Source organism: Papaver somniferum, chromosome 11 (genome assembly GCF_003573695.1).
Source record: "Papaver somniferum cultivar HN1 chromosome 11, ASM357369v1, whole genome shotgun sequence".
Taxonomy (NCBI): Eukaryota; Viridiplantae; Streptophyta; class Magnoliopsida; order Ranunculales; family Papaveraceae; genus Papaver; species Papaver somniferum.
This window is the reverse complement of record NC_039368.1, coordinates 40,379,956-40,392,965: the sequence shown is the minus strand read 5'-3', so window position 1 is coordinate 40,392,965 and position 13,010 is coordinate 40,379,956. Positions and strand designations below refer to the sequence as shown.

The 13,010-nt window shown below is 35.7% G+C and overlaps 1 protein-coding gene across 1 annotated transcript; it reads left to right on the top strand.

The window, feature by feature from the left end:
- The first annotated feature begins 403 nt into the window (after positions 1-403).
- LOC113322076 lies at positions 404-7,502 on the top strand. The gene is made up of 8 exons (XM_026570091.1): positions 404-650; positions 1,587-2,174; positions 4,330-4,407; positions 4,842-4,940; positions 5,523-5,715; positions 6,191-6,621; positions 6,793-7,014; positions 7,098-7,502. Exons 2-7 carry the CDS (start codon positions 1,614-1,616, stop codon positions 7,009-7,011), a joined length of 1,581 nt encoding a protein of 526 aa, XP_026425876.1. The 5' UTR covers positions 404-650; positions 1,587-1,613; the 3' UTR covers positions 7,012-7,014; positions 7,098-7,502.
- Positions 7,503-13,010: the final 5,508 nt, after the last annotated feature.

The window sequence follows — 13,010 nt, the reverse complement described above, 5'->3', positions numbered from 1 at the left end:
TTTGGAATATCAGTCATATATGGATAGTTGCTTGTGCAAATTTTGACGTTGTCAGGTCTATTGCTTATAATTTTGGTTAAGAGAGAATGCATCTTGCAGACAGGGAAGGAATAAGCTACAAATAACAGCCTGTAATCAGGATCCAAACTTATAGCTCAGTGGTTTTCCATCAACTTCATTAACGAGGAAGTCAGAGATTTAATCCCCACCCTAAAGGTTTGTTTTAGTTGGGTTTGATGGATTGGGGCGAGAAGTGGGCTAATGCAACTGGCTGGCTTTAAAGTAGGGGCTTGGATCCAACTTGAGCGTTTTAAAGAAAAAAACAAAAGGAGGGGGTATTTGTTCCATTTCCACACCAGAAAAAACCAGCTTGTAATTAGGGTTAACACAGCTTTGACCTACCTGGAAAAAAAAAAGGATTTTTACTTCGGATGTAATGAGTTAGCAAAACAACCAACCAGCCTTAGCTGGGGAGCTCTCCTCTTGTATTTCTGGGTGGAAATATGAAAGTCTTTTTCTTTTTTGTAAACTAAAAAATATTGCAGGAAGAGGAGAAGAATCATCGTTGGTTTGCCATCTTTATACCTCTCTCTCTCGCGCTGGAAATGGGGTCTCTGGGGTTTAGAACAGCTCAACAGTTTTAGAATAAGGTAAATAATAATTTTATACCTATTAATTATTTGATAATAATTTCATGAAGATTGATTTTAGTTCTAGTTTCTTAATTATTAGTTAACTTTCTTCTTAGTTTGGAGCTTAATAATGATTCGAAGAGAATTAGAAATTGAAATTTCATTTTTTTCTTTCTTTCTAAGAAATATTACAAAATACCAATACCTTTTCCAGAAAAGGTTGAGGGATCCCTTTTCTCTCTCTGTTCTGATGCATATATCTAAATTTTGATTGGGTTAAAAGAAAATTCATAGTTTCATTTAAATACATTACTTTACTGAAATTTCATGATTTGCTTAATATCAAAAGTGCGTTTTATTTAGAAATAAAAACTGTAAAGTGTTGATTTCCTTTTTACATCTCTAAGCCTGGAGTTTTTTTTTTTAATCAATTCTTTTTGAGCTGTTATTCGTTATTGTTAAGGTTATGAATCAGTTATTCTTGCATAATTCTTTGCATAAATAATCAATCCCACTATCGAAACCCTTCACGTAATTGCATGCATGCTGTTTGATTTGACGACCAGGCGAATACTTTTTAATGCAATTTGTGTTGCGAACCAAATACCTTACCCCCTCCACTACTGTTTCAGTTGAAAGAGTCTCAGTAATTTGGTGTATTTCTCGTTACTGTTTCAGTTTTTATGTTTCGTAAAATCGGGTTCCGTTTATCTATAAGTTGATGGATGGTTGTCTCATTTCGCTTGTTCATTGCTACCGGCAGATGTGTGTTCTTTATTTATTAATTCATCTTCTGTTAAAAATGTAGTGATGTTAGTTGTTTCTGTTTGAAGACCTCCCTTCTTGTTATTTCTTGTTTTGTTTTTTGGTTTAGAAATATGCTTATTATATTCATTACATAGGCACTTTACATTTCAGCCTAAGTAACTAGTGGATTTGGTATCTTACTTGCAGTGAGTTTGGAGATTCATTCTGAGAACCATGAATCAAGGAGATACCAATAATGGGCTCGTTCAGAACTCTGGGGGCTCTACAAATTTGGAAACTGCTAATGGATCTTCTCGAATCAGTCTTGGTCAAGAGAACTACAGTAATCATGGAAGTAATCCCAGTGAACTACGACGAAGTGGATCATATATCTTTAGGAGTATGAGTTCTTCTTCAAGAAGAAATTCTCTAAGTATCTCGCGTGGTGGTAGTATTCAATTGTTAGACGACAAGTGTGAAGAAGAAATTGCTTCCCAGGCAGGAGATATTGGTGATCGGGTAATACAAAGCAAAATGCATAGTGAGAGCGGTAGTTGTCGGTGGTTCTCTGTGGATAATCTAGTATTTCTTGAAAGTGGATTTGCACCACCACATGAGGAGCAATATCTGCAAAACAACGGTTGTTGGTTGCAGAATACAAATGATATAAGCGCCAAGTCCCCCGTCACTCCACTCACGTCAGAGATTGTATCTCCACTTCCCACTGATGGTTTCTTATGCGCAAGAGATGGGAATCAGAGTGGATCATTGCAGAAATCAAGCCAACACTTCCAAGTCAGTTCCTCGTCTCTTTCCTGGTGATATGTTTTTACTTTACTAAGCATTACAGCACAGCTCATAAATTGTAATGATATAAAGTATTGCCGGGAGGGTCCCAATAGGCTGACTGACACCTACAGTATATAAGGATAGAAAGGCTTATCGCACCGATCTTTCTTATTTTTTATTTTGTTGTTGTTAGGAACCGCACAATATGCATTGACGCTCACTGCAGTAACCTATTAAGTGTCCACGTCTAAAATGTTAACTTATTTCTGCACCGTCCCCAAACATCGAGACCTAAGAATTTTGGGTAATAGGGATATTTGCTGGAAGGTTTTTGGTAAAATCTAGCTATGTGCAACAGAATTTGAAGCTATAGATTTTGGCTTTTTATGGTTTAAGAACAAATCATGTTTCGGTTAAGCTAATCCTCTCTTAGTTAAGTTAAAATGTGGGTTAGATAATCTGCATTAAGGTAAGATTCATGGTTTTAATCCTGTTTTAAATCCTGTTTATAGTCACACGTAGTTTATGAGGTGTCCTATGTAGCTTAATGAGTATTGAGGTGTTTATCTAACTCATGATGGAAAAGTTAGAGAGAAACATGGTAAACATGACAAGGATTCTCTTGTAGCCTCTTAATAAAAAGAAAATTTTGATCTTGTTCATCATTTTAAGCATGAGGAGATAGAAGTAGAAGTCCTAGTCATAAACTAGTATGGTCTTCATGCTATGTTTGTATCTCTTTATACTCTCTATCAACTGTTTTCTCTATATAGGATGTTAATTATGTTATAGAATGTCTGGACTTTTTAATCTGTTTCAACATAAGGTAAAGTTTCTAACCATCTTGAAGTCTTACATTTTCACAATATGGAGCTGCGCGAGATATTCTACTTTATAATGTGTGTTGTTAATCTAGCTGTAAGGTATGTTAATACTAGAGATAATATCATGTTAAAGTGTAAGTAGTGAAATTAAGGAGCTGACTAACAATAGAAACTACCGTTTATATTGTTTTTGGATTTAGTCAATGCCTCTCATAGTGCTAAGCCACTCTCATTTCGTTCATGATAAAATGCTTGGTCGGAAAGCCATGAACTTAGGAAGACATACATATTAAATTCGAAACTTTCTTAGTCTTCTTTCACTAAAAACATGTCATTATTATACTGCATTTACTTGGTGGTGATAGAGGCTTGCATTCCCTACTTAACAGTGAAGAAACCAGAAAAATTTTCCTTATAAAATTCGAGTACTTCCGAGCTATAATTATATTCAAGCAATACTCAATCAACAATCAACCGAAAGCTAGGTGAGGACCTCTTTTTCCTCCATTGATTAAATATGAGCCGTATGAAAAACAATAAGACATGTGAATCTGAGAACTTCTGGATGGTGACTCTTAGAACTAAGAACCATCGACATTAAAAAATGGAGCTTCACTTCTCATGCAGAATTCTTTTAAGAACACAAAGATGACCTTTTTACATTGTTATAACTAGGTAATAAATTGCTTGACTAGGTATTTTAGCATAGAAACTTACAACCTATGGCTTACTGAACATACTTTTATAAGCGAAAATGAGTCCTGGCTCCCCAGTTTGTCAACTCATTAATAATCTAGTCAGAAGTTGATCTGGGAGATTAGACTTGTATCTGTATGGCTTATGTCCATTCTGATATGGCTCTACTAAATGCAGTATCATCTGTAGCATTTAGTAATAGTGTTCTGAAAAGAAAAACATGACGTGCACATAACACCGCTAGGAAGTTGAAATCAGGTCTTCATGAAGGGAACTTACTAGTTTTCTCCCTCTACGCAAAACTAGTTAAGTAATAACAGTTTCAGATTCAACTGATTTTAGCCGTTACCGGTTTCCCTCCTTAGTTACAGAAAGTAGTGTTTGGTTTCCCTTGGCGTGTTATTTGTTCCTTGAATATTTCTCTCTCGATATTAGTACTTTGTAAATATGATGCGATGTAAATTTATCTCTTTGTTTATTGGGTTCACTTGATTTTTATTTAGTTAACTTTTGGGTAAAAATGTTTATTGGGTTCGGAGGATGTGTAAAAATGTTTATTTGCAGTAGAACCCATACAACCTGCCTGTTTGGCTGGATTATGTTTCTTGATGTTCATCTAAAAATGTTTTTTTTTTTTGCAGGAAATTCCATACAACTTGCCCGTTTGGCTGGAGTATGTTTTGTACTTTGTCCATCTAGCTGTTTTTGGAATTCTGGGGGTAATTATCTGAACCTTTCTTGGTTTTAATGAATTCCCTGGCAGTCACAAATTTTCAATATTAGTTAATTAAAAATCTAATTGTAATTTCTAGTAGTTATGGTGCTTGTAACAAATGATTGACAATCTGAGATGCTTGGAGGAACTGGAGGAAAATCCTCGTAGTCGGCCACTTTGGCATTTTATTGAAAAAACAATTGCTATTTGGGGCTGATAAGTAATCAAAAGTGCGATCTACTATTAATTATGCAATCTTTAGAAAAGAAGCTGCAGAGATATGTATAACCAATTATAAAGAATTGTGATGAAGATTTCATTTGTTTGTAGAAGCTTTCGAATCATGAATACAATTAAGTCACTCGGTAAGAGAGTAATGGTGCTTCAGCATTTTGGCATCCACTCAATAGATTCTGAGTTATGTGTAATACTTTTCAGATGCTGACAAGATATTTATTGCAAAAGCTTTTTGGCCCTACAGTCGCTAGAGTCACAAGTGACGAAACAGCTCTCTACCTCGATCTTCCCTCTAATATGGTATGTATATCCATCTACCTATCTATCCATCTCTACATACACGTGTGTGCAGAAAAGGTTACATGTCTGTTGGACCTCACTTGAACTAGATGAAGAATGTAAAGGATGCTCATTTTAACCATCTAGTTCCATCCGTCTACCTATCTGTATGTATATACGTGTTTGCGGAAAAGGTCTGTGGGCCTCACTTGGAGAGGCTCTATAAACCATCTAATCATCTTCACCAAAATAAATATCAATTAGTTCTACAATTACTCATTAAAGGACAATTAGGGATTTTGTCTTGGATGCAGCGACGGACCTACAGCTGGGCTAAAGGGGGCTTTAGCCTGGGTAGCCTCCCCAGTCCACAAGCCAATTTTTTTTCTTTTTTTACTCGATCAAGGCTTCTAGCCCGGGCCTTAAAAGGAAATTTATCCTTCCTGGGTCTGTTCCTGCTTGGATGTGAACTCATTTAAATGATTACGTTCATCTAGATCAAATTTCTCCGTCCCGCTAATTACATTGGTCTGATGTGTAGAATTTCCATATGTGGTCAGTTGATTATGCTAACTACTTTTGATATATTCTACTATACTTCAGTTAGGTTCATTCCTGATGGGTTGGTTTGGAGTTGTTTTCAAACCAGACATATCCCATTTTTCGGACTTTATAGCCGTTGGATTGAGCACAGGATACTTGGGAAGTCTCACCACTTTCAGCGGATGGAATCAGAAAATGCTGGACCTCGCTGTTAGAGGGAAATGGGCTGTGGCTGCAGCAGAGTGTCTCATAGGTAAGCTGTGTCTTGCTAAGTAATTTGTCAGAACTGCACTACTACCGTTGCTACTATAAGTGATTATGGATTAGTGATTCCATTTCACTGCATTGTGCAAGTGGTCCTCCACAAGTGTTGATCGTGTTATCTAAGACAAAATAAATGTAGTTCCTGTATTGGTGTGCCTGAACTCGATTGTGTTAAAAGATTGTTGATAATAGGAATGAGACTGAAAAATTAATATAGGGCGGTTAAGCTGATGCATGATTGGCGTGGATGAAAATACTATGTAACTGGTGGAGACTCTAGTGGTGAACTCCACCATCATCTGAGTAGGTATAAGAGCTCAACAAACTGCCTGGTGTGGACTTTTTACTATATTACTTGCATCTTTAGGATTCACTTAACTGGATTTCTAGCTTTGCTCGAGTCCAAATTAATCGACATCTACATGACATTTTCATTCTAACTGGTCATTGGTAAATTTTGGCAGGTATATTTGTTTTCATGTCCATCATTTTGGGGATTCAAACGGCAAAAGAATTCAGGTGGATGATAAAACGGCGTGGTAACAAAGAAAATTCACCAAATGAAAGACCCTGTTTGGGCTGCAACTGGAGGATAGACGATATCAACCGGCATATAGCAGTTTTGATTGTGCTATTAGTGGTGCTGGGTTTGTTGTGGAGTGTAAGTGGGGTACTGATGAGCAAATGGGTTGATGATGGAAAACCCCATGATTCATATCTGTGGTTGGCTTGCATGGTTGCACCTCCAGGTGTGTGGATCAGATGGCTCTTGGCTCGACTTAATGGGCGCGGGTTAGGAAGGAAAGGGTTGATGAAGTGGATACCTTTTGGAACCCTAATTGCCAATGTTTCTGCTGCTTCTATGATGGCGGCTCTAGCAACAGTGAAAGAAGTGGTAAGATCATCATTACGCACACAACATCACCGCGTGTTCTGTTTGGAAGATGGGCATTCTTAGAAATATAAATTGATTATTAGTGTTATAAAGTCTAAACAATGCTTGATTCATTGCACATCTAAAAAATTACTTTAATTTGACAGAGTTTGGTCTGTTTGGAGAATGCAGGTAAACACCCAAAGCTGTCAAATGATCACCACTGGTATTCAATTTGGGTTTTTAGGATGTCTTAGTACGGTTTCTACTTTCGCGGCTGAGTACTATGCCATGAGTCAGACCAAGCATTCTTGGAGAGCACATGTATATGCTGCAATTACAATTCTACCTTCTTTTGGCTTGGGTACTCTGATATACTCCTTACCTGTGTGGGCAAAGGGATACAAGTAACAGGTCAGTGCAAGTTGATTTTTATGTCTTCTTCTGATAAACTGTAAAGTGATATGACAAACTACAGCATTGGAATAATTTTTCAGAGCTGAAAAGAGATTGTAAACCCGATGTAAAGTTTTACAACTGCCTAATGGGATCCCAACTCGAGAACGCGTAGTCTGGTAAAAATATTGTTTGGTATCAATACCCAGGCTCGAGTCTGATCCCGCTAAACCTTTCATTTGCGTTTTCGTACTTGTTTTGTACAACAAAAGCTTACCAAAGTCAAGTAAATGCAAAGTTTATAACGTAACAGAAGGACCATTGAAGTTAGGGGGCACTCCATGTAGTTATTGATTGCATGCATATGATTATTATGATATCAGTCGTTATCTTCCGTTATAAGTTATCATCGTTTATATTACACTTTATTTGCACGATCATCTAAAATTTTATAATTCCCTCATTTTTGTATGGGTTTCCATTGAAGTTTAATCAATTTTGTAGTCTGATCTTCTCATCGTGTACTGTAATCTCAAAAAATAAATTTAATGCTTTACAGCTCATAGATGTGCGGCCCAGACATTATATATAGGGTCTTTCTTCTACATGTATATAAAGGACATTGTTCCATTTAACCCTATTTGATGATCAATAAGAAACTCTTTCTCTTTCTCTATATTCTCATCTTTATCACTGTAAAATGTTATCGAGCACGAGCTCTAATCCTGCCGTAATGGATTATTTTTTTCTGTTCGCACCAAATCAATCAATACTATCTCGGAAAGCTCCGTCATAATCTGGATTTGGTACTTCCGTCTTGTTTTCGTTCTCTCAATCGTACGCTGAGAAGGTATGCCTAAAACTCGTCCTTTATTTCATTTTTATGTTTGCAACTGTGATGTCACAAAAGATGTGTGCCATGCCTTGACGTGGGAACTATTTTTTGTTGTTTATGTTCACAAATCGTGTTTTCTTTTGATTGTGACATATGCTTATTTTATCTATCATCTCCCATGTACATATATCTGATCTGTCCTATATAGTTTGTCCTATGCGATTTTATCATGATGATTATTTGTAGTTACTTGAATTCTCATGAGATTCTGATCAACTATCACACAAATATTTGTTTTATTCCTTTTTTTTTATCACATGCCTTTGTTTATTTTTCTTAAACTCTTGGTAATGGTGGTGATTGTGACGTAAGCTCTGTTGTTTGCACCGTATTATGAAAATATAAGAAGTTGTTTGTCTTTGTTTCTGATGTCATGCTGCCATTATTTACTCTTTCACAAGAAGTCATCGGATTATTAGTGATTGAAATTGCACTCAGTTCTTTCTTTTACTTTTGTCTTCTTCCTTACCATTATGTTGCGCTTATTTTCTGGAACACTAATATCCCATGCTAGTCATCGTAGCTTACCGTTTATTTTTTTACTTTATTTTTTTTGAAAATGATGTCCGTTATATTTCTTTTACCGTTCATCTTTTGCGTTTATAATTTGTCTTCACATGCGTCTGCATGTTCTGTGGTTACAATTTCTTTTGCATGATTCTCTTCCATGTGGATTTTTGGAACGTTTGTACTTTTATAGTGGGTACTGAATATGATACTAAGCACTATCAGAGTTATGATCATTTGATTGATTTGACCGTGCATGTACTATTCCGTCCACGAGAAAATCTGTTGGAGTCTGATCCCTAGTTAGCAATTCGGGATTCGGCAAACGTACGGAACGGCAAATGTACGAGTATTATACGGTTTTGTAAAATCCAAATTTGGTTCAAAATTCGGTTAACGGGACGTGATTCGTCATTAGTTCGGAACGGCATACGTACGTGTATAATTCGATTTGTAAATGTGAGTTCGGCTCTGAAAATTCGGTATTTATATATAACAAATAATTTGTATTTATAAGGTCATAGACCAATTTTTATGCATGTGTGAGTTATTTAAGGAAAAAATAAACTCAATATGATGATATTAATAATATATACAACATTGGTTATCCAAGAGGACGTCGTATGGTGGTTTAGATGCTTGGTTAGTGAGTTTGAGATCTCTCTCACCTTCATCTTCAAATTTGTTCAGTCGTTTTTGTTTCATAAAAATTACAACACGTCTAATATTCGGTCGTGTATGCTCGGGAGGCAGTAAAGCCCAAAAAATGGAGTCTTTGAAAAGTAAAAGCTAAAGAATTTATGGCGAATTAAGCGGACGCATCATTCGGGATACGTAAAATTCGTGAACGATTCGCGAATAATCCGGGAATGCCACATAATACGCGACTTGGGTTCAGAGTTGCAAACGTACGCGAATAAGACGGTAAAATTCGTGATACGGAAAAATTCGCGAATGATTCGCGAATCATTCGCGAACTTACTAACTAGGGTCTGATCACGCAAAGAAGAAAAAAAAAAGAAGAAACGTCCATCTTGGTCTATCCCTGTTCCGACACCGCTCTAGATTCCAGTTCCGTTCCGTTCTAGTTTCTTCCTGGTTGTGCGCGACCAAGTCTGTTTCGGTCATGTGCATATAGAACGAGAAGAAATATATGAGATATGCGATTAATGTACTGTGTTTTTCTTTTTTTTACATTGCATACCTGCTGGACTTATTTATTTATCTTTTAAGACATGCTCAGTTCTTTTTTTTTTTCTTAATATAAATTCATAAACAATCAATTTAAAGTACGACTGCTGATCTCGATCATTAAGAATTTCGGTTTTAATGTTATTTTGTTCTCTTGAATATGATATCGGCTACAATTGAATGATGCTTTTTTTTTTTTAATTGGTTGTACTAGCTCAATTACAATGTATCCATTTTGTGTTTAGAAGTACTTAAATACCATTATTTATTGAATATTTGATATTTTCTCTCTTAATTTGGATGTTCTGTGGGATGTAATCCACTTGCTCGTCTATTAGTTTCAAAGGATACGTTGAAAATAAAATTACATGTATTCTAATTTTTGTGGAAGAACTCACAAAATATGATATGAGTCAGAAAATTTCCATTTCTTTACTTCATCTATGATACTAACGAATCAGTATATGATGAAGTATGACAACAAGAGAACTATTTTTAGTTATATATTCAACCTAAAGTAAGTGGTTGACATCTGTAGTGAGATTCTCTTGGCCTATTGAGATAAGTAAATTTCTCAAATTAAGCTAAATGTAGCAAAACTAAAAATGGAAAAAACCCCGAAGTAATAAGGGTTAGACGTAATGACTCATATAAAGCATGTGAAAAGGGACATATATATCATGAGACGAAAATTTATTTTTTCCAGTAGTATCGACACCAAAGTACAAGTGTCAACTGAATATGGGATGAAGCTAAGATGTAATTCTAGCTCCCATCATATAAGAATGAGTTGGAAATGCACCTGGTCATAGGTATTGATATATACAATGCACCTGGTCATAGGTGTTTTTATATACAATGTAAAGTGTGTATCATAGTAGCAACCAATTTTCACATCAACTTTAATGGCAACAAGAACTTTGCCCGGCCAATTGACTATTTAGTTGAACTGGATCATATGTCTGCCCTTACAGTGAGAATGGATTTGATTGCATCTATAAATTATTTCTAATGAATGTGGAAGGAAGCATGTTCTTAGAAAATTAATGTGTCAATGTAGTGAATTGTAGATCACTGGAACTTGAATTACTGAATCCATATTAACCCAACAATGAAATGATTGGGATTGATTCATAAAGACTTTGACATAACCATAAGGCACATTGATTGTGACACGGTGTTCCGTTTTGAAAGTACTAACAAGAGCATCACTTCATTTGAGTGTATAAGAAAATGAACCAATAGAATGCGAAGTTACGACATCTATCAAAATCAGTGATTTCTAAAACTACTAGATTTGCACTGCCTCTTCCCATTATGCTTTAGAGTAAGAAAGCACGTCACTCATCTTACAAAGTCTCTCTTTAGTAAAACATGATTGAGACCATCCTTTTTACTTAGATGAAAATGCTAAATAACTCATTCTCCAAATAAATAAAGTGTTATTAGTGAACATATATCCATACAGAATGCGGATCATTCAAGTGATTTATGGCTCTGGTGGATGATTCAACGCATTGAATCAGTTATTGTTCATGACAAACGATGCGTATAATTTTTGTAGAATTCCTAGCACATATTACACAAAGCAAAGTGCAAAGGCTCACCACCCTTGTTAATACTAGAGAATTTACATCAAAAGGACTTGATGAATGTTGCATGTTTAATAAGATCAATATAGAATATCTTATACACAATGGTCTCGCAGAGGCTAGCATCAAAGGTTACAGATGGTGTCTAAGGAATAGGTTATGCGTACCAACCTACCTTTTATTGCTTTTGGGATATACAATATTACGCCCATATTTACTTAATTCATTTTAGAACCAAATATTAGTTAAACTTTTCCGCGTACCAGTTGGTAACTGAATTTAAGCCTGACATTTGTGTTCTTACGCATTTTTGGTTGCACTATATACGTGCCATTACTAGTCCACATCGTACTATGATAAGTCACGAAAATGATTAAGTAATTTTGTTGGATATTTACTCTCAACAATTATCCGTATTTTAAAACTTTTGGCAGGAGATCTCTTACTGCTAGATTTGCAGGTTATCACTTTAATGAGACAGTCTTCCCGTCGTTAGGGGGAGATAAGAAAAATTATTTTCTAAGGGAACGACATGAATTATCATGGTGTGTTCCCACTATGTCTCATATTGATTCTTGTACTCCACAAATGTAAATGTGAAGCGACAGAGAATAATCAATTTTCAGAATATACACTGATGTCGCTAAAGTGACAAGATCAGACATATCAGCTGCAAATATTCCTGCAAGGTTAGAAATCCTCAGTATAGGGTACACCATAGACTAAGGTGTTGTAACTATACTTGGTGGAAGTGTAGTTGAGGTCGTGGATCCATAAAGGAAGATGGAGAGACCACCAGGTTCGATCAATGCTCACCTAGAAAGGAAGTAGATGAGTAAGGCACAACCTAATTTGTATCATTAATGAAATCATCTCATTTGATTGTCTCTGACTATGTACATGAATCAATACTGGAGGACGCTCCGAAGTTTTAAACGATTCTAGAGAACAATGAAATCCTGACGGATTATGAGAATCCACATGAGTCAATGGAAGGATCATGTGTGCACAATTATGATATAATCCATAATTAGTTGCTCCAGAAGTACAACACAATGAGATCGAACCATGCTTTATTTTTATTAATTCAAATAAATAGCATGTTTGGCCTACACAATCCAGGTAGAACTTAGTTCTTTGGAAAATATACGGGTATTTGGTGTGGTAATGCTAACCAACCAAGTGTAAAGCTTATTGGACATATATAATTAATTTGTCATAAAGCATAATGATAAGAAAGTAGTCTTAAAGTACAAAGACTCGCCTTGTGGCGCGAGGTTTCTCACAAATCTCTGGAATTATTCTCTTGTAATGAACGTTATAGAGTTCCACTACTTAGTTAGCTTTGTAATTTCAAAAGGACTTGAAATGCAACATATGTATGTGGTTGTTACGTATCTCTGAAAGAATCAAGAGATAGAAGATATTTACAAAAGTACTTGATAGACTTTTGTTTCCCAAATCAAATGACTCTAAACCACAACGTGCGTTTACAGTTAGATAGAACGCTCACTTATAGATTCGAGCAATCAGGCGGATGTGGTATACCCGTCTAAGTGGCTATTTGATTTGGAGGGATAGACAAGTAAGTTATTTTTCCTTGCGTATTCATAAAAAAGTTCCTGATTTGGAATTGTAGCTATTTATGTTGATGGTACATACATGATGTGTACTCTTGATGTAATAAGAGACCTTAAAAGCTATTTAAAATCCAAATTTGAGATGAAAAATATAGGGAAAGCTCGATCGAATACTGATCTCGTGGTATATTATTCCACCAGTTTGCATATGTCTAAAGTTGTCAGGAAATTTAACAACGACATACATCC

Bases quoted from the DNA above. Each gene is read 5' to 3' on its own strand.
- LOC113322076 (XM_026570091.1), top strand. From the start codon at position 1,614: ATGAATCAAGGAGATACCAATAATGGGCTCGTTCAGAACTCTGGGGGC. The intron at 4,941-5,522 runs GTATGTATATCC...ACTATACTTCAG, and splicing joins TCGATCTTCCCTCTAATATG to TTAGGTTCATTCCTGATGGG. The intron at 6,622-6,792 runs GTAAGATCATCA...TGGAGAATGCAG, and splicing joins TAGCAACAGTGAAAGAAGTG to GTAAACACCCAAAGCTGTCA.